Source organism: Vombatus ursinus, unplaced genomic scaffold (assembly GCF_900497805.2).
Source record: "Vombatus ursinus unplaced genomic scaffold, bare-nosed wombat genome assembly UNPS02009062.1, whole genome shotgun sequence".
Lineage (NCBI taxonomy): Eukaryota > Metazoa > Chordata > Mammalia > Diprotodontia > Vombatidae > Vombatus > Vombatus ursinus.
In genome coordinates, this window is record NW_020948840.1 from 7,031,006 (window position 1) to 7,057,280 (window position 26,275).

The 26,275-nt window shown below is 37.6% G+C and overlaps 1 protein-coding gene across 1 annotated transcript in view; it reads left to right on the plus strand.

The window, feature by feature from the left end:
- EIF2AK2 (eukaryotic translation initiation factor 2 alpha kinase 2) overlaps positions 1-26,275 on the plus strand; it is a 79,811-nt gene that overhangs the window by 16,328 nt on the left and 37,208 nt on the right. Inside the window, exons 5-9 of the mRNA XM_027850297.1 lie at positions 2,139-2,308; positions 10,507-10,633; positions 13,392-13,561; positions 22,212-22,338; positions 22,815-22,891. Coding sequence (XP_027706098.1) covers positions 2,139-2,308; positions 10,507-10,633; positions 13,392-13,561; positions 22,212-22,338; positions 22,815-22,891 — 671 coding nt within the window. The remainder of the gene's footprint in view (positions 1-2,138; positions 2,309-10,506; positions 10,634-13,391; positions 13,562-22,211; positions 22,339-22,814; positions 22,892-26,275) is intronic.

Genomic DNA, 26,275 nt, shown 5'->3' on the forward strand with positions numbered 1-26,275 from the left:
TCTTTCTTTCTTTCTTTCTTTCTTTCTTTCTTTCTTTCTTTCTTTCTCACACCTGATTCCATCAAGAACACCGTTATTCCCTTGCAAATGAGGGATGCCTCCCTCTGAGCTCCTTCCTTACCCTGCTGTTTGTGCTGGCCCTCTGCTTCTGTTCTTTGTGCATACATGAGAGAGAGAGAGAGAAAAAATTTGGATTGGATTTGGGACCTATTTCTCTTTATCTTACCTGAGTTTGGGAAGTTAAATTCTCCCATCACAGCCTGGCTGACTGACCCCAGGGGGAGTCTGTTCCTGCCTGCCATGGGACAAAGGCCTAGTTTGCCTGCTGCAGGAGTCAGAATAAATTCCAGGTGAAGTGTCATCCTAGCTGACTTGTTAAAAACTTGTTAAAAAACTTGTTAAAAACTTGTTAAACTTGTTAAAACAGACAACTTGTTAAAACTTGTTAAACCTGTTAAAACTTGTTAAAAAAAGACAATTTTTCTTTGGGCCTTTGCCTTCAATAATTAAAGCAAATGGAGGTAGAGAAAATTAAAAGGAATTTATTAAAGGCAACAAGACATTGAGATCAGCCAGCCTATATAGCCCTTGGACTGACTCAGCACAAATTTTCAATATGGCTTCTAAAGCAAACAAAGATTGGTTTTAGAACCTGTTTGTTCCTGATTTGGTAGGTTTTATTTCTTCTTATTCCTTGAAGAACTTTTTAGAGTTGGGAGAGACCCTTTAAGCAGTAATGTAGTACAACCCATACCTGAAAGATATCCCCACATAGTTGTGCTGCTTGTTTGAAGATCTCCGAGGAGTGGGAACCCTCTGCCTCCAGAGGCAACTCATTCTACTTTTGGACAGCTCTAATCAAGAGGAAGGGCAGGTAGGTGGCACAGTGGATAGAGTTTCAGATCTTGAGTCAGGAAAATCTGAGTTCAAATCCTGCCTCAGACACTTATTAGCTGTGTGACCCTGGGCAAGTCACTTAACCCTGTTTGCTTCAGTTTCCTCATCTGTAAAATGATTTGGAGAAGGAAATGGCAAACCACTTCAGTATCTTTGCTAAGAAAACCCCAAATATGGTTACAAAGAGTTGAGCATGACTGAACAACATCAAGCTGAAAATTTTCTTTACCTCAAGCCTACATTTGCCTCTTTTTCCTTCCACCCATTGCTGCTGGTTCTGTCTTCTGTGGTCAAACAGGAAGATTGAAGTCTTTCTTCTACATAAGAGCTGCTTAAACACTTGAACACAGCTATCATATCTCCCTCAAGTCTTCTTATCTGTATGTTTCACATCCCTAGTTTCTTCAGTCCTCATATGGCATAAACTCAAGACTTTCTACCTTTCTGGTTGCCTCCACTGGACACTCCCCATCTTATCAATGCATTTACCAAACTGTAGTGACCAGAATTCCAGATCTGCTGTGACCAAGGTAGAGCATAGAAGAATTATCACTTCCTTAGTTCTATAAGCTATGTCTTTCTTCACATAGCCCGAGGTCACGTAAACTATATGTATATATATATATGTGTGTATGTATACACACATATGTATGTATGTATATATATATTTTTTGACTGCCCATTGAATTACTAATTCTTGTTAAGAGAGAGTGACAGAGACACATGCACACACAGAAGGAGAGGGAGGGGGAGAAAGAGAGAGAGAGAGAGAGAGAGAGAGAAAGAGAGAGAGAGAGAGAGAGAGAGAGAGAGAGAGAGAGAGAGAGAGAGACTTCTAGCTATTATTGTATTCATGTGAGTCAGTACTTCAGGAATGGAATATCTTAACTGCCCTCCTCTGGAAGTAGTTCTATTAATTTAAAAGACAAGTCTTGATTGCCTGAAGCTGAGAGAGGTTAAATGATTTGCTCAGAGCTAATCAGTGTCAGAGGCAAGATTTGAACCCAAGTCTTCCTAACTCCATGTCCAGCACTCTATTCATTACACAATGCTACTTCACTCCCATGCATACCTTAGTGAAAATATAATTTTGATTCTCATTAACTGAGTTATATATAGGAAAACTAATTTTTAGCAGAAATCTACAAAGTCATGTTTCATATGTCCATGTAGTCATTTTGTTCAGAAAAAAACTGAAGAATCAAAATTTATTTTTGTTACACAATGTTTTTATTTCATAGGATGCGACCTCTTCAAGATCACCTATGCCACTGCAACCATCAGGAGTCTCAGAAGAAAAAATGTTACCCTGTATAAATTATATAGCCTGGATTAATACCTACAAACAAAAGAACAAAGTCAATATAGATTTTCTTACAGATACTGTGTTTGTATCTTCTGGTGTTCCAAGGTGAGGTGTTTACTTTTTTTTCTACGTGTTAATAATACGGTCTCTTTTTTCATTTTTTAGAGCTATTTCATGTTTTATTACCATGTGTGAAGAGCTTGCCATGATTGTTAGCAACTAGGGACTGTCTCAGTTACAGGTTGGTAAAGATTAAGGTTAGTTGCTTGGTTTGGGCCTCCCAAGGTTTGTGTGTGTGTGTGTAGGGGAAAGGGCCACCTTGGTGAGGTTACCCCCAGGGGTCAAGGGTAAGGTTCTCAGCTTTGCAAGTTAGGAACTCAATTTTGTTAGTCTGCTTAGAAAGGATCAAGCTCTAGGGAATGGATTCATGTTAATCAAACATAGGAAACTAATTTGTAAATGAGAATCTCCAATTTGTTCATTTAAAATGGGAGATGTATCTGGCGAGAGAACAGGCACTTGTTATTTGCATGGGACATGCCCTTTGTTTGAATGGTACCTCCAGGAGAACAAAATATAGATCAGGACTTTTTTAGAGAGCACAGAATTAGAGCAAAGGAAGTTGGATATTCTTAAAGAGATTCAATTCATTGAATGTTCATCAAGCCCTATACTATGTGCAAGGCATTGTAGTGGGTACTAGAGGTGCAAAGATGAAAGATAACATAGGCAATATGCTTCTATAAAGTACCTGCTCTGGGCTAGGCACTGTGCTGAATATTCTGGATACAAAGAAAGGCAAGACAGACCCTCTTTTCAAGGAGTTAACAGTCCGGTAGAGGAGACAACATAGAAACAACTACGTGCAATCAGGATAAATTGGAGATATTAAACAGAGGAAAGGCACTAACATTAAGTGGGATCAGAAAAGGCTCCAGTAGAAGGTGAAATTTTAGCTGGGACTTGAAGGAAGCCAAGAGGCAGAGATGAGGAGGGAGAGTATTTGAGGCGTGGGGAACAATGAGTGAAAATGTCTGAAGTCTGGAGATTGAGTGTCTTGTTAGAAGAACAGCAAAGAGTCTGATATCACTGGGTCATAGAAGTAGTGTTAAGGCTTACAGTTTCCTCAGGGGATTCACATACATATATGTACATATGTATGCGAGTATACACACACATACACAAATTTATATAAATAAATAAGTGTGACACAAGGGAGAATGTGATGAAGCAAACAAGAGATCAAGACCTCTAGGAAAATTTTAGAAGAAAGAAATCATTTTTACTAAGGGGACCAGCCTCAAATGCAATGCCTTTCTCCCTCCTTCAGTCTCTCCCCTCTCTAATTCATCCTCCACACAGCTGCCATATTGATATTTTTAAAGCACAAGTTGACCAGGTTGGTCCCCTGTTGAAGAAGCATCAGTATTTTCTATCCCCCGCCCAAGATAAAATACAAACTCTTTTCAGCATTCAGAACTCTTCCCAGTCTGGCTTCAACTTGTGTTCCCAGACTGATTCCACATTACTCCCCCTAACACATTCTGTGTTCTAGTTCAACTGGCCAATTTCATGTTCCCCATACACAGCACTGCCTCTGTCCTCTCCTCATCTCTACCTGTTAGAATCTGTAGTTCCTTTCAAAGCTCAGCTTGAATTCTACTACTTACAAGAGGACTTTCCTGCTTCCCTAAGTCATTAGATGGTTCATTAACAGGATCGGAATCTGCTGTGTGAAGAGCTGGCTTAGCTTGTCAGTATTGCTCTTTAGCACCATCTAGAGCTTGAAAAAGGGAAATTCCACACAATCCAAATAGATTTTAGGTGCTTTGCAGGATCCTCAGCTTAGCTGTTTATCACTGAAATAGCTTTAACACTGTCAGGACCCAGGAAAGTGAGAAGACCTTCAATGCTGGGGATCTCATGCTTAGGGCTGCTGTTTCATTGGAACAATGTAATGCTGCTGTTTACTTAAAGAGCCTAACCAGACTTCTGAGGCCTGAGATATCTCAGAGAAATGACTTTGTGTATCAGGAGAACAGAGACTCAGAAGAGGAGAAGGTGACATTTGGTTCAGGTAGGAAGTTTCCTTTTTTCCCTCCCAGTAAATAGTATTTTATTTTCTCCAATTACATGCAAAGGTAGTTTTCAACATTCATTTTTTATAAGATTTTGAGTTCCAAATTTTTCTCCCTCCTTCCCATCCCCCCCAGAAGGCAAATAATCTGATATAAGTTATACATGTGCAATCATGTTAAACATATTTCCACACTAGTTCTATTGTGAAAGAAGAAACAGAACAAAAGAGAAAGGCCACAAAAAGCAAAATACAAGTGAAAATAGTTTGTTTCAATCCTCATTCAGATTTCATAGTTCTTTCTCTGGATGTGGATAGCATTTTCCATCATGGGTCTTTTGGAATTGTCTTGGATCATTGTTTTGCTGAGAAGAGCTAAGTCTATCATGTTTGATCATCTCACAATATTGCTGTTACTGTGTACAATATTCTCCTGATTCTGCCCACTTCACTCGGCCTTAGTTCATGGAAGTCTTTCTAGGTTTTTCTGAAACCTACCTGCTCATCATTTCTTACATCACGATAGTATTCTATTACATTCATATACCACAACTTGTTCAGCCATTCCCCAATTGATGGCCATTCCTCAATCTCCAATTCTTTGCCACCACAAAAAGAGCTGCTATAATTTGATACATGTAGGTCCTTTTCCCTTTATTATGATCTCTTTGGGACACAGACCTAATAGTAGTATTGCTGCATGAAAAAGTATGCACGGTGTGCCCTTTGGGCATAGTTCCAAATTGTTCTCCAGAATTGTTGGATCAGTTTACAACTCCACCAACAATACATTAGTGCCCCAATTTTCCCACATCTTCTTCAACAGTTATCATTTTCCTTTTCTGTCATATTAGCCAATCTGTGGCTAATGAGGTGGTATCTCAGAGTTATTTTAATTTGCATTTCTCTAATCAATAGTGATTTAGAGCATTTTTTTCATATGACTATAGATAGCTTTAATTTCTTCATCTGAAAACTGCCTGTTTATATCCTTTGACCATTTATCAATTGGGGGATGATTTGTATTCTTATAAATTTCACTCATTTCCCTATGTATTTGAGCAATGAGGCCTTTATCAGAAATACTTGTTGTAAAAATTGTTTCCTATCTTTCTTCTTTCCTTCTAATCTTGGTTGCATTGGTTTTGTTTATGCAAACCTTTTTTAATTTAATGTAATCAAAATTATCCATTTTGTATTTCATAACGTCCTCTGTCTCTTGTTTGGTCATAAATTCTTCTCTTCTCCATAGATCTGAGAGGTAAACTTCCTTGCTTTCCTAATTTGCTTATGGTATCACTCTTTATGTCTAAATCATATACCCATTTTGACCTTATATTAGTGTACGGTGTGAGATGTTGGTCTAAGGCAGACTGTTTCTTAAAGAGACCATGAATATCCATGCCAGAAATCATTTGCCCCAGGGGTTTTCCATTGCATCAATCAGTTGTTAAGCCTTTAAAGTTGTTTTTCTTTATAACACTGATAAACTCCTAGAAAATGTTGTATTTACTGCATGGCTTCATTTCTTCACCACCCATGGTCTTTTCTACTCATTGCACCTCTCTTTTGTCCTGAAGATTCAGTGAAGAAAGATGGGTTTCAAGAGCAGTTTGAGCAAAGGAAAAGAGGTGGTCTTTTATTTGGGCAGGGCTATCAGTTCTAGTTATACAGGAAATGGCTCAGAAGTAGAATTTAGTTTACTCCGATTCAACATTTATTTATCAGGGCATTTATTAAGCGATAGATTTGGAATCAGAGGACATAGATTTTAATCTGTCTTTGGTCATTTCCTATGTGACTGTGAGTGGATTATCATGATTCTTTTTCTGACTTCTACTCCATCATTTTAGTAAACCTGCTTCCCAAAAGGTCAGCATTTGCTTCCTTATTGCCAAGTCCGAAGACACGAAGACCTGAGTTCAAATCAGGTCTCACACATTTAGCTATGTGACTATGAGCAAGTCACTTAAACTCTGCTTGCTCTAGTTTCCTCAACTCTAAAATGGGGATAATAGCATCTACCTCCTAAGGTTGTTGTGAGGATCAAATAAGATAATAATTGTAAGGCTCTTAATACAGTGCCTGGCACATAGTAGGTGCTTAACAAATGTTTGTTTCCTCCCTATTGAATAGATTTTATTTTGGGACAGCAGATTTTAAAGGGTTAAGAGAAAGGATGGGTAGGATTTTTCATGCTAAAACTCTATAGCAGGTGTGAGACAAAGAGGGATAGGAAATTCTAAAAAAATGAAATTTTGAAAACACAAATAATTTCAATTAGAAAGAAATTAGCAAACAGGGTGCACTGGGGACTCAGAAGCCAATTTCAATTTAAAAAACTCTTGTATAGATGGTAGAAGCAAGGGCAGGTAACTAAGGATGAATATAAAAGTGTGACACTGTCCTATAAGAATAGAATCAGGCATGCGAAAGCTCAAAATGATAGTAGGTTGGCAATGAATGTATTCTTAGTCAATGTTCAGGAAAAAAAAAAGTGAATCCACAAAGGGACAGGACCATTGCTCAGTGTCCATTTGAGCTACTAATAATCAATGGAGAAAATGGAGAAATATTCAACTCTTATTTTCCTTTTTCCCCCCTTTTCTACTAAGGACAATGTCATTTGGACTAGGGAAAAAAATAGAGTAAAAATGACTACTGAGGAATTAAAACCTTTTGTTTTTACCCTTGTATACCTAGATCCTGCTATAATGCTTTGCACAAACAAATGTTTAATAAATGTTTGCTACTTGAGCAAATTGAAGCTCAAGGGTTAAGTGACTTGTTGAGGGTCACACAACTATTGCATAGGTATTAAAGACCTGGACTAGTATTTGGGCCCAGGTTCTCTTCTGACTCTCAATGCAGTACTCTTTAGGACTGTCAGAATAGATGATATAAAATGAGCCCTATTTGTATCATTGTAGTGATACTGTTAAAGTAACATACCCGCACATCTACACACACGCCCAAAATAATAATAATACTAATATCTAACATTTATATAGGCTATATAAGCTTTGGGACTTTCAAAATCACAGGATCATAAGCTACACTCCCTTTATTGGTTACTGAGCTTTCTCAACAGCTCTGAGGCAAAGTGGAGGATGCTAAAGTGGACAGGTTTTTTTTTTAATAACTCCACAGCTAATCAAGATGCTCCTTTTCATCACATGATTAGCTGACCAGCATCAGTTGCAGAATGTCTATGCATATGCCAGTCTTTCCAAGGTATTTTTCTTATGTACTTTGTCCTAATGATTCTCCTGGAAGTAGCTTTCTAGTGTCCTCCATGTGGACAGATAACATCTTAGGTGGTGTAGACCTGTACCAGACCCTAATTACACAAGGATGCGTAAGGGCATGTAAACACATGCCCATGTAGATTTGTGTGCCCAGGTTTGTCTAGATGTGTCTCACAGGAAGGTAAGGATAGATGTTTCTAGAGTCTCCTCCTCTTACTGTTCTCCAAAGGAGATTTTGATTCCTGCAAGGAAGAGAAGCAAGAGGTGAGGCCAGATGCTGGCAGCTCTGCTTTTTCTAAGAGAAAAGAAGTGCCAGGCTATATATCTATTTGTTCTCTTAAATATTATTAGTCTAGGGGAAGTAATTTTGAGGTTCAAGTTGCGCTCCTGTTATATGTATCTTTTAATGGGAAAGGGAGGCCCCAATCTAAATATCCAAGGCTTGAACTCCTTCCCACCAAATTCCAATTCCACAATGAACACACATAACAAGTAGCAAATAAACTCATTTATCAAGGTCGATAGCAAAACAGAAATCAGAGAAAGTATACATAGGAGAATATATACTGAACAATACAGAGTGAATGAACTCTCCCATTAGAAGTGAGATTACTCAACTAAATTAAGAGAATCTCAGATTTTACCCAAGGGGAAATTCCCCAAAGTCTTTAGTGTAGCAGGTTGAGGATAAGGATATGATAAAGATTGTCACTTCCTCTATGTCAGCTTCTTTTCAGAATCTTTCTCTCCCTTCAGTCTTGAAGAGAGGTTGGAATGGTGCATCTTCTCTCTCAAAGCTGAAAGCCTGACCAAATCTTTCTTCTCTTTAACTCTCACCAACTCCTCCCACCACTCACACAGGCACAGGGCATTGAGAGATTAATCTCCACCAATGAGGAAAGAGTCCTATGCAATTGACTCTATGAGCCAAGGGTTACAGATGATTTTGTAAAAAGATAAAGAACTCCTATCAACTCAGAGTATCTGAGTTGAGATTCATTTTTTCCTTTAAATACTAGAATTCAAAACATAACAATATTGCTTAATAAATTTTCATCCAAAGGATTAGGTTGGATGACCAAAATAGTCATGTTCCTATGATCTCTGCTTGTTAAACTTGACCTAAGACTTCCAATAAAGTAGAAGGGAAAGTTGGAAATTGCTTGAAGGATGGAAACAGGCTAGCACAAACAAGCCTGGCCATTTACATAAAGCCAATTCAGTCACATTGTTGAAATTTTATACTATAGAGCACAAGTTATTTATTCTAATTTAGTTTTTGGTGAAATCTTTTGTTTTTATGTAATCTATATTTCTCAGTATATCTTTTTCTTCTTCTCCCATCCTAGAGCTATGCCATATAACAGGAAATTGAAAAGAGAAAAATTTTTTTTTGCCAAAATAGCCAACACCTCAAAAAATTCTGACTATACACAGTGTTCTACAAATTCTGATTGTATGCAGTGCTCCAAACCCATAGTCTCCCACCTCTGCAAGTTGAGGAGATCCCTTGTCTTTCCTAAATGAAAAATGAACTTTATCCCACAAAATCATCCTTGGGCTCTATATTAAATGTGATACTCTCTTCTCCAACCTATCCTTCATGCTGTGCCAAACTTATCTTCTTTATTACCAGAGAAGTAGCTTGGTATAATGGAAAGAGTGCCCAGTTTCCTTATCTGTGTCACTACTCTGTAGTGGCTCCTATTGCCTTCCCAGTTAAACTCATCAGATTCCTTAACCTGACTTGAGAATATGACACCATCCTACCTTTGCAACCTTATCTCATATTATTACCCCTTTGTGTCCTCTATACTAGAATCAAACTTGACTCTGCAAATATCCCTTGGATATTACACATGCATTCCTGCCCCCATGCCTACATCCATATCTCATATTGAAACTATTCTTTTCAGAAATCTTTTCAGGATACAAGGACACTGTCCAGTGAATTGTTACTTCAGATAAAACTGAAGATGAAAAAAAAAGTTATAATACCCATTAGAATTCAAATTCCTTGAGAGTATGGATGGCTTCATTCTCTGTGTTTCTACCTCCAGCACCTAGCACAATGCCTGGGACATAGTAGGTCCTTAATAAATACTTGTTGATTGATTGATTAAATGCATCTTCTTGAAGTGCCTCATCTACTACTAGGGCCCTGTGTTCAGGTTTCCTCCTCTTCACTCCCACTGCCTGTTGAATTCCTACTAATCCTTGGAGCCCAACTCTTCTTCTAAAGCCTTTAATTATCAACTGTCCTAGGAAGACTTCACTGATCTCCACAGTTATCAGTGACATTTTTTTCTCTGATCTCATATAACATTTGACTTCTGCCTCTCTACTGTACTTACAATGTATTATATTGCAGGGGTTTTTTTGGGAGGGGTATGTGATACTCCCCTACTAAATTGTGAACTCCATTAGGATAGGGACCATGTCTACTTCAAAGTTTGTATCTCCTTCAATGCCTAGCACAGTGCTCTGCATATTGTAGGCACTTAATAATTGATTAATTGAATTGATGATATTTTACAAGTGTATGATAATGGGAATTCTTTTAGATTAGATTAGATGATAGTTGGGATACTTTCTAACTCAAATTCTGTGATTCTGTGCTTCTGGAACATTAAAGAAAAGATTAGATTTTATGTTGAGATCCATCAATGTATAAGTAATCCTCTAGATGAAGTAATAGAGTGTTAGAGTTGTAGTCAGAAAGAATTGAGTTTGAATCCTATTTTAGAACTTATCGGCTATGTGACTCTGGGCAAAGTCATTTAACCTCTCTGCACCTCAGTTTCATCATTTATAAAATGGGCATAATACTAGCACTTACTTCAGAGGATTGTTGTAAGGATAAAATGAGATGATATATATAAAGCAATTTGCAAAGCTTAAAGCATTGATATGAAATATTCTTATTAATATTTAACATAGTAAATGTCATCATTATTATTCTCCATTGTTTCTTTTAGATTTTCTTGCAGGTGCAAGATTGGGGAGAAACTCTATACTGTTGGTTGGGGATCTACTAAACAAGACGCAAAACAATCTGCAGCCAAGAATGCATATGAGCAATTGATATTAGGCAACAATTCACAGGTATGTTACCTTCTCATTTCTTCCTATCTGAATTCCCTTTGAAGCTGGTTTGAGGATGAAACTTATCAGAAACTTCTGTGCAAGTTTTAAAAAGAATGCTGTTCTAGGTGAGCTTAGGTCTCCCCATAGGGCAGAGCACGTTCCCATCTCTGTCCTCTCTCAGAATCTTTGCACAGACTCTGCTTCATGCCTAGAATACCAGAAAAGACAGACAGAAATCCTGATAATAATGAAGTTGGAAGAATATGATACACTGAACAAAAGGCAAAAAAAAAACCACAGAATATGTCAAGTGGTAGTTATAAGGCTTTTCTTGAAGAGAAGGGAGCTCAACCCTCTGAAATGAATAAAACTGGGGATGATGTGGACCCACAAGTGCCATTAGCTGAGAACTTATCTAATAGGAAGGAAAGCAAGAAAAGATGAGTGGTGGCAATTGGTGATTTCCTGATGAGGAGTACTAACAGTTATTGGTTGACTTGACAATAACTCCAGAGATGTCCACTATTTTCCTGAGGCCAATAGTATGTTCTAGAAAACTTCCCAGGCTTGTGGAAGTGGATGACTACCTACCTCTGGTGACACATGTGACAGAAATAACACTGCTCAGAAGGACCTTGGAATGCATAGTTAATGATTATACTAAGAATTATGAAGATTTTGGGAGCAAAAGAAGAATTTTCATTATTCCTACTAACTGAAGGCAACAACTTCTGAAAAGAAAGGCAGATTTGGGAAATTAGTGTCTAAGATTTAAGAGAATGTCTGAGAATAAATTTGGATCTCTAAAGGAATGACAGACTTTTGGCCAGCAATAAAGTATAGCTCACAAAGGCTGATTAATAATAATAACAATAATAGTGTTTATATAGATAAATATTATCTCATTTTATCCAAGCCAAAAGTTTTTGCCTGGAGCTTTGCAAATCTAAACAAAGGACTTGAACCTGAAGAGGAATGGAGGAGTAAAAAAACTGCCTGTGTATAAAAATATGAACACCAAGCTAGATAATGTAGAGAACGGCTACAGTATAGATAGAAGAAAAGCAGTAAAGATGCCAAAAATTTATAGGAGATAAAATTTAAGATCCAAGCAGTGACATCAGACAAATACGAGTAGCAAGCAAGATGAACTAGAGATCCTAACTCAAGAAAGCAATTTTAATTTTCCTTGAGAATTGGTAGAATAACACCCATAATTGGAATATGGCTTTGGAGGGGTATGTTTTATTAAAAAGTTAGCATATTAATAAATTTCAACATGGGGTAGAATAGATCTGTATATTGAGAAGATATACATATACTTATGTGAGGAATCCCAGGAACCTGAAAGAAAAAACATGGTTAAGAGCATTTGATTGAGTATAAACCAAGGAAAAATTGAAGCAATATTGTCACTAGAATACTATTGAATGTCCATTTTTTTGTTCTGTGTAGTTAAACTCAGATTTGCAGGATAGGTCACCCTGGGCTGCATCTTGAACTCCAAGGCTCTTTGAAATACCTAGTTACATTTCCTCCTCCTTTTTCTAGTGGGTATAGAATAGTCTTGTACTATTCAAATATCCTTTCCTTAGAACTTGTTTCTGAATTGAATTGTTAAATTTAACCACTACAGTCTTAGAGTTTGCAGCCTTGAGTTTTTTTTTTTCCTGAAGGCAATATGTTAATTCTTTCAAATGGAATTTCATTTTCTATGTTCAGAAATACCTATTATTTCTTTCTTTACGGTGTTAAAGTTTTTTGTCCTGTCATGTTCTTCTGAAAGATAGATGGTCTCTATATACTCTGTCTTTGAAATCCATGTTTTGCTTGCAGAGTAAGCATATTTTCTTTTAATATTCTTGGTTTTTTTGCTTTTCTTCCTCTAAGTTGTGATTCCCTTCTGTATATTTGCATTCCAAATCTGTTGTTTTCTGTGTTTCTTTGGTGAGGCTTGCCTTTTCAGTTTCAAGTTTTTCTATTTTGCTTGTTGTTTTTGCTGTGCATGACATAAATTCTGCTCTCATAATTCTCATTTCTCTTTTAAACCACTCAGGAACAGCTTGTTGTGGTTACATGTTCTCCTCAAATTGCATAGGGCCATCAAGTGTTGGATCATTTTCCTTCATTTTGTAGTATTTATTTACAGATGCCTGAACTTGTTTACTAGATCTGGAGGCTATATTTACTTTTCTTGTTACTGTTTTACCTGTTGATTTATCTGTTTATATTCAAAGTCATTGAGATTTCTTTGGTACTTTCAGTCCCCACTCCCACCCCCACCCCCACCCACCTTATTACCTTCCCCCACTGATTGTGGTTTCTTTGTGGCCTGGATCTCAAAGCATCTCAGCCTCCTCCCATATTGGGCAATTCATGGTTCACCAACCTAGGTCTCTGCCCCAACTGACTTTTGGGTGGTCACAACTAGTCCCAGCTTGGTGGGGTGCTATACAACTCCCCACATGCATGGTGTCCATAATCTCAGGGTCAATGAGCATCAATTCCTGCTTGGTTTTTTTTTAAATTTTTATTTTGGGTCCTAGGAGTCCTAGCCCATGGACCAGCTGATGTTGTTTGACCTTTGGTATATAATTCCTGATTTGAAGTGGTTTGAGAAGTCATGGGGATTGGAGAAAATTTCTAGTCCTTCATCTTGTTCACATGACCCCAGAAGTCCAGGTCATGTTTTGTACTACTCATGTAGTCACCTTATTTAGGGAGGAAAAACTTTGAAGTGTGAAATAAGTCTTCTAAAATGTTTTTTACTTTGTAGGATATGAGCTCTTCAGTGCCACCTGAACCATCTCAATGCTCAAGAGTCTCAGAAAGCAAAACAACACTCAAAATAAATTATATTGATCCTCTGAACCAGTATGCACAAAAGAAGGGAATCACTTTGAATTTCCCAACAGAAACAAAATTGGAACCTAATGGACTTCAGAGGTGAGGGATTACTTTGGTCCTTCTATTTATTTAATGCTTGCTTCTGTCTTACAACAGTATGTATGATTTTTCTTTTCATGGTTTATGTTTTAGAAATTCTAAGAATTTTACTCTTTATTTTTTATGATAATGTATGGAAGGACTCCACAAAATCCTACTCAAATGCTTCACTGTGGCTTGGAGGTTCCCCACCTCTGCCCTAGGTTCTCAAAAGCTTTGCCAGCAGAGTATAAGCTTTGACTGGTTCTCCCATGCTGGACAGACTTAAAATATCACCCTAGTAACAGAATTTGTTTTTTGATGACCAACCTAGTTAATTATGGAGAGGCATGGGGCAGCTGGGTGTTGCAGTGGATAGAGCACCAGCCCTGGAGTCAGGAGGACCTGAATTCAAATGTGGCCTCAGACCAAACACTTGACACTTACTAGCTATGTGACCCTGGGCAAGTCACTTAACTCCAGTTGCCTAAAAATAAAAATAAAATAAAATAAAATTATGGAGAGACATATCACCAGAACAACAGACACCAGATGGAGAATTTTTTTGGTAGGGGATAGACGGGCTATGGAAACCAATGAAACAATGAAAATTTTTTAAATGGCCCTCATTCGCGGATGGCATCTTTCTGCTTCTGCAGTGTTGGGGGCAAAATGGTGGGAAAGGTGGCTGAGGGTGCTTAGAATTTTTAGACCATCTTCTGGACTGTAAGCCTAGCCCTCTAACCATTTTACCATGCTACTTCTCTTAAAGATGCATGGGGTTTGTTTCCCCTAGGTTGGTGCATTTGTGAAGGGCAAATGGTTTGGTTACTCAGTGTAAGTCCTAGGGTTCAGTACCTACTCAGATCACTCTTGAATCCTGGAAGAGTGAAATAACTTTTGGTTGGACACCACAGGTACCATTTCATATCATTTGAGTCATAATTAAGGGGACCTGGATATCAGTATCATAGATGAAGATATGTCCTCTTTGTATCTTTTGATATCAATAAGTTATAACTGGGCAAATCCCTATTGAGCATGAGCTCTTTTTCTCTTCCTCAAATTCAGAAACAGACTATCATAATAGAAAAAAGAAAGAATTGGAGTAAAGGACTTTCTTAGATGAATCCTTGATCTCGTCAGTGTAGATACTTCCTCCTCTGATCCAAATTGCAATCCTTCGTGCCTTCACCTTTACCCAGATGATTTTTGTCCTTTCCTTTCCATAAATCCTCCCAAAAGGCCATCTGAACATGCTGGAGGTCAACCTCTGAGTACTATTCTAAGGTTACCCTATGTAGCACCTGGGTTAGTCTATCTGCTGTACCTCCTTCTCACTAAATGACAGTCTCCTCTGCTTTACTGGTCAATTGCACATGTCCTTGGTCATATGTCTTTTATAACATTTCTTGTACATGAAAATCATCATTGGCAAGGTACTGCTATCTGTTTAAACAACTGTGTATCTTTCTATTGCCTGGTAATTTTGACTCCTTCAAGATCATGATGTTTCATAATTTATAGCCATGTAGCATAATAATGAATATTTTTGTGTGTAAAAAGATGGTCTTATGTAGTAGCAAGCAGCTTGGGTTTATTGAAAATCTTGGTCAAATTAATCATAACTGACATAGCACATGAAAGTTTGCAAAAATTACATGCATTATCTCATCTGATCCTCACAAAACCCAGTGATGTAGATATTACGCATTATGACCTAGTGACCTAGCAGTTTTGTTGGACTGGGAATCAGGCTGATCTAGGCTTAAATCCTGCTTTAGACTCTTAATAACTATGTAACCCTGGGGAAGTCACTTAGCCCACTCTAAGCCCCAGTTTCCTCATTTATATAATGGGGAATAGCACCTACTACACAGAGTTGTTGTGATGACCAAATGAGATCATGTGTTAAAATAATTTGCAAACCTTGAGTATATAAATAGGCGCTATTATCAGGCAGTATGGTATAGTGGAAAGCACTGGATTTGAAGCCAGTGGTCACTGGCTTCAGATCCTACCTTGTTCATTTATCACCTATATAACCTTAGGCAAGTCACTTAACCTTTTGATGCCTCCTTTATAAAAGTAGGGGAAGTTGGACTAGATGTCCTCTAAGGTTCCTTCCAGCTCCAAATCTGTGATCTTATTATTATCCCTGTTTAATAGATGAGGAAACTGGAGCATTGAGAGGTTAATTGATATGTCTGTATTCTAACTAGTCATGGAAGTAACTGCACATATGGAGAGCTGATTAGGAAACCACAGTTTTGTCAGTAGCCATCACATCGATAATCAATTGCATTTTCTGTCATGTTGTGTTGTTGTTCATGATGTCTGGTACTCCCTGATTCTTCTAAAAAAGTATTCAGGCTATAATGTACACAACTACTACACCAAAGTAAGCAGAGTCAACATAATTCACAACCACCATATGAGCTAGGTACCTCATTTAAAAATTTTTTAAAAATTTATTTATTTTTAATTTTCAACATTCACTTCCATAAGATTTTGAGTTCCAAATTTTCTCCCCATCTCTTCCCTCCCTTAACCCCAACATGGTGTGTAAATTGATATGGGCTCAACATATACATTCATATTAAACTTATTTTCACATCAATCATGTTGTAAAGAAGAATTAGAACCAATAGAGAAACCATGAGAAAGAAGAAAAAGAAAGAAAGGGAGAGAGGGGCAGCTAGGTGGCACAGGGGATAGAGCACCGGCCCTGAAATCAGGAGGACCTGAGTTCAAATCCGGCCTCAGACCAAACACTTGATACTTACTAGCTGTGTGACCCTAGGTAGGTCACTTAACCCCAATTGCCTAAAAAAAAACCCAAAAAACAAACAAATAAGAGAGAGAGCAAATAATGTGCTTGAATCTGCATTCAGATGCCACAGTTCTTTTTCTGGATGTGGACAGCATTTTCCATCATGAATCTGTTGGAGTTGTCTTAGATCCTTGCCTTACTAAGAAGAGATAAGTCTATCAAAGTTATTTTGTTGATGTAAGCAATTAGGGATATAAATTTTCCCTTAAGTACCACTTTGACTGCATCTCCTACATTTCAGAAGGTTGTCTCATTGTCATTTTCTTTAATGAAATTATTAATTGTTTCTATGATTTATTCTTTGACCCACTTATTTTTTTAGGATTAGATTATCTAATTTCCAATTAATTTTTAATCTCTCTTTCAATTGTCCATTACTGAATGTAATTTTTATTACATTATGATCTGAAAAGGATGCATTTACTATTTCTGCTTTTATGCATTTGGTTGTGAGGTTTTTATGTCCTAATACGTAGTCAATTTTTGTGTAGGTGCCATATACTACTGAGAAAAAGGTATATTTCTTTGTATTCCCATTTAATTTTCTCCAGAGGTCTATCAAATCTAACTTTTCCAGAATTTTATTCACCTCCTTAACTTTTTTCTTTTTTTTTTTGTTAGATTTATCTAGTTCTGAGAAGGGAAAGTTGAGGTCTCCCACTAGTATGGTTTTATTATCTATTTTCTCCTATAACTCATTCAACTTCTTTGAAAATTTAGATGCTATACCATTTGGTGCATATATGTTTAGTTTTGGTATGACTTCATTTTATTTCATTGTCTATGGTACCTTTCAGCAAGATATAGTTTTCTTTGTTTATCTCTTTTAATTAGATCTATTTTTGCTTTTGCTTTGTCTGAGATCATGATTGCTACCCCTGCTTTCTTTGCATTAGCTGAAGCATAGTAGATTCTGTTCCAGCTCCTTACCTTTACCCTGTCTCTCTGCTTCAGATATGTTCCTTGCAAACAACATATTGTAGGATTCTGGTTTTTAATACATTCTGCTGTCTGCTTCCATTTTATGAGTGAGTTCATCCCATTCACATTTATAGTTATGATAACTACCTGTGTATTTCCCTCAATGCTATTTTTCATTTGTTTATCCGCCTGCCTCTTACCCCCTACCCTTTCCCTCCTCACAAGTGTTTTACTTCTGATCACCACCTTCTCCAATATACCCTTCCTCTTATCAATCTCCCCTCCCCCTTCTATTATTTCCCTCCTTTTTACTTCCTTGAGATAGATTTCTATATCCAACTGAGTGTGTATGTTATTCTTTCTTTGAGCGAATTTTGATGAAACTAAAGTTTAAGCTTTTCCCACCACCTGCCCCCAACCTTCCCCTCCATTATAATAGCTCCTTCATGCCTCTTTTATGTGGGATAATTTACTCCATTCAATCTTCCCCCTCCTTCCAGTGCAATTTTCTTTCTCACCTCTTTATTTTTTTTTGTATCATCCCATCAGTCACCTTATATCTATACCCTCTCTCTACATATATTCCTTCTAATTGCTCTTATAAAGTTCTTAAGAGTCACAAATATCTTGCCATATAGAAATATAAACAGTTTAACCTTTTTGAATTTCTTATGTTTTCTCTTTCTTGTTTCTTTTTTTACCTTTTTTATGCTTCCATTGAGTCTTGTATTTAGAAGTCAGATTTTTTATCAGCTTGGGTCTTTTAATTAGGAATGCTCAAAAGTCCTCTCTTTTGTTTTGTTAAATATCCATTTCCCCCACCTGAATTATATTCAATTTTGCTGGGTAGGTGATTCTTGGTTGTAATTCTAACACCTTAGTCTTCTGGTATATCATATTCCAAGCCCTATGGTTCTTTAATATGGATGCTGCCAAATCCTGTGTAATCCTGACTGTAGCTCCATGATATTTGAATTGTTTCTTTTTGGCTGCTTGCAATACTTTCTCCTTGGTCTTTGAGCTCTGGAATTTGGCTATGATGTTCCTGGGAGTTTTCATTTTGGGATCACTTTCAAGTAGTAATCGGTAGATTCTTTCAATTTCTTTTTTGCTTTCTAGTTCTAATATATTGGAGCAGTTTTCTTTGATAATTTTTTTGTAAGATGTTGTCCAAGTCTTTTTTTTTTTTGATCATGGCTTTCAGGTAGTCCAATATTTCTTATATTATCTCTCCTGGATCTATTTTCTAGGTCAGTTGTTTTTCCAGTGAGAAATTTCACATTTTTTTCTATTTTTTTCCTTTTTTATTTTATTTTATTGTATCTTGATATCTCATAGAGTCATTAGTTTCCACTTGCTTAATTCTAATTTTTAAGAAACTATTTTCTTCAGCTGGCTTTTGTATTTCCTTTTCCATTTGGCCAGTTCTATTTTTAAGGAGTTGTTTTCTTCAATAGATTTTTGTATATCTTTTTCCTTGTTATTGACTCTTTTTTCATAATTATCTTGCATAACTTTCATTTCTTTTCCAAATATTTCTTCTCCTTCTCTAATTTGCTTTTAAAATCCTTTTTAAGGGCTTCCAGAAATTCTTTTTGGGCCTGAGACCAGATTACATTTTTCCTTGAGGCTTCACGTGTAACCATTTTGACATTATTGTCCTCTTCTAAAATTATGCCTTGATCCTCCCTGTCACCATAGTAATTTTCTGTAGTCAAGTTCTCTTTTTTTGTTGTTGTTTTTTGTTTTTTGCTCATTTTTTTCTGCCTTTTTTTTTTTTTGGACTTGGTTTCTTTATGTGAGAGTTGGGCTCTGGTCCTACATTGTCCCATCATTTTGTGCTGGGGCTCTGGGTCTTACTGATGGCTTTCACTGAGTTTCAGGGCTTATCTGCTTGCTTTCTCTGGAGGGTAGGCTTCCCTTCTAGTTTGTACTGGGGGTTGGGGCCTCCATGTTAGTCTCCCCAGGTGTAAGGTTTAGTTGCTGGCCTGCTGCAAGGTGGGGAATTTCTGCTGGGTTGCTATGGTAACAGGGTCTCTCTGATGGTAGACCCCAAGCGCAGGGTCTCACTGTTGGCTAGCACCATGGCAGGGCTTTACTACTGGTCAGCAATGGGATCAAGGCCTCACTGGTGGCTTGTGGTGGGGGTGGGGTCGCTAGGGTAGGGCTTTGCTGTCCTGCACTAACTGCTCACTTGCCTAAGGAGCTGCTGGCTTACAGGAGGGGGTTGTCTCCCTGGTGGATTGCCCCAGGCTTGGATCCTGGCTGCGGGCCTCCTGCTGTGAGGCTGGCTGCTGCTGCTGCTCATGGACCTCACTCCCCTCCCACCCCAGTAAGACAGACCTTTCCTGCTGTGCTGGTAAACTGCTTTCCTGCTCCTAGACCAATTCTGAGGCAATTTTCTAGTTATTTGGAGGAGAATTTGGGAGGGTTCCTTCCTCACTTTGCTGTCTTGGCACTGGAAGTCTTATAATCACATTTTAATGATGCACAGAGGGTTTCAAGGTAAATGGCACTGAAAGTACAGTGACAAATGATGAAAAAAAAGATGGCAGATGGCATGGGGCTAGGGAATAGGAGGTAGAGGAAGACAGGCAGTGTAGGAAGAGCATGGGCATGGTGAGAGGCACCGAGAATTGCTCACATAACCATGGATTAGGGTTGGGAGCACTTGAAAGCATAGACCTGAAGGAAATGGAAGAATGTTTGGGAAGCAGGAGTTTGAGGTCTCCCATTTTTATTGTTTTTTTGGGGAGGGGATTCAGGCTAACTCTTATCTGTGCCACTTGAGGTTAGTTCATCATCTCAATGTTATTGGTAAAACTTTTAAGTAAACATGTCCATGTCATCTCAAAGTTATTGGTACCATTTGGTATTCTCCTGGTCTTACTGTAGATATCTGGAACATGTCTGAGATTTACATATCATAGGACCAAAAATCCTTGACAGTAAAGCCTAGATGGTGCCTCCTGATTCAGCACAGCACATATCACTAGGATGTGATTTTGGGTTACTGTATGATATAATTTGTAAATTATGCTCCTTTCATGCTTGGATAGTTCGTATATAACTTCTAGGTTCCTCTTTGTGATCTTATTTCTTGCTATTGCCGCTTTTTACTGGCTACTTATAAACCTACTATACCAATTAGAAGGTAGTAGGTGCTTGGGGGACCAGAACAAGATATAATTTTAACACAATTGTTACTACCTCCTCCTAACTCTCCCCTCCCCCCTCAAATAAAAGCCCTCATTTGGAACAAATAAAGTCAATAGAACAAATCTATGCATGAAATATGTCTGAAAATATACTTTACAGATTTTTCTTAATGGGAGAAGGTAACAATGACCTTCCTAGTAAAAAGACAGCTAGATGGTATAGTAGATAGAAACCCCGCTCCCCTTACCTCCCTCCTCCAGAATCAGGAATGCCTGAGTTCAAATATGACCTTAGGCAATTACTAGTTGTGTGACCCTGGGCAAGTCATTTAATCACTGTTTGCCTCAGTTTCCTTGTCTGTAAAATGAGGATAATAATAGCACCTAGCTCCTAGTGTTGTTGTGAGGATCAAATAAGATAACAATTGTAAAGCTCTTAGCTCGGTGCTTGGCACATTGTGCTATATAAAATTTATTATTATTAATATTATTTCTTTCCATATATATTCTCTGATTCATGTAACTCATTTGACTGGGGAGAATCATGATACTGCCAGGTAGTCTGAATACCAGATATACTGTATTTGGCCCCTGTGCATATTATCTGTAAGTGGGATTCACTGGGGAATTGTTGCCCCTGTTGGCTATGAGCCTACTGCAGGAGCAGGGTGCTAAAATTCAAAGAGTAAAATTATGAGGAGATACAAGGGGCTGCTCTTTCTCTTTCATTTATGCACTGGGACTCCTTGGTACCCTGTCAGAGGGTTCACAGATTTGAAGAACTCACTGTGGAATGCATTTTAACATGAAAAGTCCATATAGTTAAAAAAAAAAGTCACATTACCTATTTCATACAGAATAGTACTGATTATAGAGGGGATTCTTATTCAGATATGTATTGATCCAAATGACCTTTGAGATGAAGTTCCTTCCCTATCTAAGAATCCTGTGAGTGTGTGAGTAATTAATAAATTACCATTTTATAAGGGGATGCTCTTTTCAGGGGTGTTCATACCATATAAGAATCAGTTGAAATAACTGGGTTATTTATCTGATTGCCAGCTTTCTAATGAGGAGCCTTTCCACATTTATTTTAGCTGGGCCTAGAGCTGGAAGGGACCTGTGAGGTCATCTAGTCTACCTCCATCATTTTACAGATGAGAAAACTGAGGTCCTGAGAACTAAAGTGACTTTCCTATCATACGGTTAGTAAATAGCTCAGTAGGGATTTGAACCCAGGTCTTCTGAAGCCAAACTGAAAATCTTCCCATAATGCCATACTGTCCATTTTCCAGCATGGTAGAAGCTTCCAGAGTTTGATCTCTAGTGGAATAGCTTTCTAGAACCCAGTTACCTCAACATGGCAATGAAACTTTAGAAGAAGCCTTTTAGAGAGGTGGAAGACAATATCCAAAAATGTCCCTGGGCTCAAATGACTGACATAAACCAGAATGCATTTGTATCTTTCAGGTTATAATTTAGACCAGATTTTGATCAGGAATATGTTCTCTTCACTAAGCCTTAGTTTTCTTACCTGGAAAATGAATGGGCTTAATTATAGATCTCTGAGGTTCTTCCAGGATTTCAGTGTTTCTTTGGTTCTATGTTGTTTGGTTGAAGTTTTAATTTACAGAAGTGGCTGATTTAGCAAAACCATCCTCAGAACCTATGTTAAGTAGGTTGCATTTTTAAAAAGCATTAGATTTTATTTTTGATACATATTGAAACTCAAATAATTTTTTTCCATTGTTTATTCTAGTTTTTCTTCTATCTGCAAAATTGGGGACAAATCTTATGGTCCTGCTACAGGATCTAGTAAGAAAGAAGCTAGACAAGCTGCAGCTAAGATTGCATGTGAGATGATGCAATTAGTTGACACTTCACAGGTAATTAATTAGCCTTTTGGCTTAAGTTTCTTGGGCACAAATTCCATCTTAATTTGATTTGAGACTGTTGTTTCTTTGATGCTATAAGAAATTCTTATCCAGAGAGATAAAGACCCTCCTTCTTATTCCATCTTCTGTCTTCCTAGTTACACATTTGTTCATACATTATGTATGTGGCTAAAAATTCCAATAGCTTCTACTGGCCAAAAGACAGTGCTGATTTATACTTGCTGGATATGTCATAGTCTGGATTCCTTTCACATATGGATTGTACTAGAAGGCCTTACAACTCTCAAATTGTGATTCTATGATTTACAGCTCCAGATCAACCAACAAGTTGACCAATAATAAAGATTTTTGTAAAGTCTCTGATTTTTACCTGATGCTGTTAGGCAACATGGCTACCATAGCTTACATTGATACAGCTTTGGAGAACAAGAGTTATACATAGTTCTTTGTATTTCTCCCCCGTTTAGAAAATTTATTCAACATCTTCTGCTTCTGCCGCTTCATGGATTGATTTTAACAAAACACCTTCAAGTTCATCAATATTGTAAGTATGAAGCAATACTTATTGTTCAATAAATTTTACTTGCTTTCTACTGACTGTCATAAAGAAAATATTTATTTTTAATATTTGGCTTTTTTCCATGCAGATATTTTATTTTCTTTTAAAAATTCTTGTTTTTTAAAATTCCAATCTTAAACACACAATAAAATGAACAAAATATATTGAACAGATTGTAGCTAAAACTGTGAATCTTTATTATGTAGAGCTTACCTTTATTTTTAAGTTTATAAAAATTGATTATGTAATTTCACAGTTGTCCTGCTTGTCTATGATTCTTTTATTCTGTGTTCATGGTGTGTCATTTCAAAGATCAGAGGTCTTAAGTCTTTTGAAGTTGTTTCTTTTTACAATGTTGTTATTGAATAAATTGTTCTGGTTCTGTTTACTTCACTCAATTAATTCACACAAGTCTTTACAGGTTTCTCTGAAACCATCCCTTCTGTCATTTCTTAGAACAAATAATATTTTATTATATTAAAAAAACTATATTTTTTTCAGTTATTCCCAATTAATGGGCACCCTCCCTCGCTACCAATTCTTTGCCACTACAAAAAGAACTACTATAAATATTTTTATATGTATAAGTCCTTTTCCTTTTTCTTGATCTCTTTGGGATCTAAACTTAGTGAAAAGGAATGGTTGAGTCAAAGGAAAAGCACAGTTTAGTAACTTTTGGCCTTAGTTCCAAAACCTATACCAGTATTATAAAGAATGACCATAACAACCTTCTTATATTTAGAATATACTTATGGAGGGGGAATTCCCTGTACCAATACAGGTCAGCAACTTCTTCAGCTTTACTGGTAGTCTTAGAGAGTTGCTTGAAGGTACCAAGAGGTTAAGTGGCTGGCCCAGGGTTACATAGCCTGCCTTGATACATTTTCTTCTATTTTTTCAATCTCTTGACTTTGTTTTAATGTTTCTTATCCTCTCATGGATTAATTTCTCTTTTGTCCCTTCTAATTTTTGAGTAGTCTTCAGTAAGGGTTTTGGTTTTTTTTATCTCTTTTTTTTGGGGGGGTGGTTAGGCAATTGGGGTTAAGTGACTTGCCCAGAGTCACACAGCTAGTGAGTGTTACATATCTGAGGTCAGATTTGAACTCTGGTCTTGCTGACTCCAGGGCTGGTGCTCTATCCACTGCGCCATCTAAATGCCCCATTTTTTTAATCTCTTGTGCTAAGCTATAAATTCTCTGAGTCTTTCCTCTATAGCTCTTATTTCTTTTCTAGTTCTTTTCTCTAGCATTCTTATTTAAGTTATATAATAATTTTTAAATTTTAAAAAACTTTTGCTTCATTTCTTCTAGGAATTCTAGTTGAACTTGTGTCTAAGATGTGTTATTCTTTGATGCTTTGCTTGTAGATGTTTTGGAGTTACTCTTTTCTCCTGAGTTTTTGTCTGGAGCATCTCTGTCACCATAATAACTTTTTCATGCTGGGAATAATTTTTTTGTTTACTCATTCTTCCAACCCTACTTCTTGAATTGGGACTTTATGTTAGATGCAAGTTAAGTCTACTTCTAGAGGGGATGTCTAGGTCTTGCTTGGTCCTGTTTTGTATTCTCTTGGGTCCTAGTGATGCTTGCTGTGTTTATTGAGTGCTGTGTTCTTTAAGCACCTCAAGGGAGGCTCAGGCTAGGAGTCTTCAAACATTCTGTGCACCTAAAGCTGCCTGACACAAGGCAAAGTCAGATTGCTGCCCTCTTGGCCAGAATTTTTCAAGCTCCTGATTATAAGTTGGATATGGGCTACATAACTGTAATCTTTCCTCTGGATGGAGCTCAGGTAGACCTCTGCTGGCTGCAGCTTCAATGTGCTAGCTGTAAACCTCTGCAAGCTTAAGTCAGGTTAAAGCAACAAGAATTTAAGGGACTATAATGTGTAAAGAAGGCAACAACTGTCCCTGACATCAAGGAGCTTACAATCTAATAAACTTTGTACAAACAAAATACATACAGGATAAATTGTAAATAATCTCATGGGAAAGGCTTCTTACAAAAGGTGGGATTTTAGTGAAGACTTGAAGGAAGCCAAGGAAGCCAGGAGGCAGAGATGAGGAACGTTAGAACCACTGCCCTTCCCCCCACCTTTAGTCTGAGCTCCCTGATCTGATCTCTCGGCTATAGCCTTAAGATCTATCTTAGGGCTAGGAGCAGAACCACACAGTTGTTATTCTCTTCTGTTTCTGATCCTTGCCCAGTCTGTCACACTTAGACACAGGTCCCCTCCTCAGTCTACCTGGTCTAGGGGTAGAGCGACTGTGCTGCCAGTTGGCTTCTGTTTTTTACTGTCTTCAGATTTTGGCTTGTACTTGCTGGATCTGAGACCTATTCTTGCTCTCAATAGCTTCAAGCTCTAGTTCATCCCTGACGCTGGAAAGCTCAGTGATGCTTCCTCCTGGCTAGAGCCTGCACCCATTAATTGCACACCTCTTTCTCCTCATGCTGACTTGAGCTGGAAAAATAACTCACTGTGATCGTCTTTATATTCCCCAATCACCTGATCTCTGATGCTCTTCCTAGGTATTTCTTGGAGTAACTGGGTAGAGTTGGTCTCTACGATTTCCTTCTACTCTGCTATCTTGACTTATTTCCAGAGATAGGACTTCATCCCAGGTCTTTCTTACACTGAGGCCAGCCCTCTGTCTATTATGCCTTAATGCTTCTTCTAGTGATACCTAGGATGTCAAACTTATCTCTTTGCATTAGGATTTTTAGCTCCTTTAGCTTGTGAGACAAATGTTAAGCATTCGTGTTTAGACTTCTGAAGCCATGGGTTTTATTTTTGGCTCCTTCCTTGAACTTTATTTCCTCTGAGCGTCTGGATCTCTACATTGTTTCTACATTGTCACTACTCTTTCTGACTGGTACATATTAGATGGTTAATAAATTGTTGATCATTTGATTGGTATTATATGGTATCCACATACAGTGTGAGGCAGGAAGTTTTTTCCTTCTACCTTGCCTTTTCAGGTTAAAGATGGGAGATGAAATATCATTTATTGGGGACAGCAAGCAGATTGGTTTGGCAGGGTTGTAAATTATATGAAGGAGAGTAATGTATAGTAAGCTTTGAGAGACAGATTGGAGCCTGAAAGTGAAGGGCTTGAAAAATCAAACAGGAATTTGGTTTTTTATCCCTTTTGAAACAATGAGGCTCAAAACAATGAAGAATTGAACTAGGGTGTTGGCAGGATGAGTGGGGAAAAGGTGATTGATATGATAGATTTTTGTTGAAGTTAATTGCATATGTAGAATGAGAGGTAGGGAAGAGAGAAGGATTAATCTTAAGGTAGGTTATCATCCTGGGTCACTGAGAAGGTGCTGGTCCTATCAATAGAAATAGGGAAGTTGGAGGAGGGGAAAC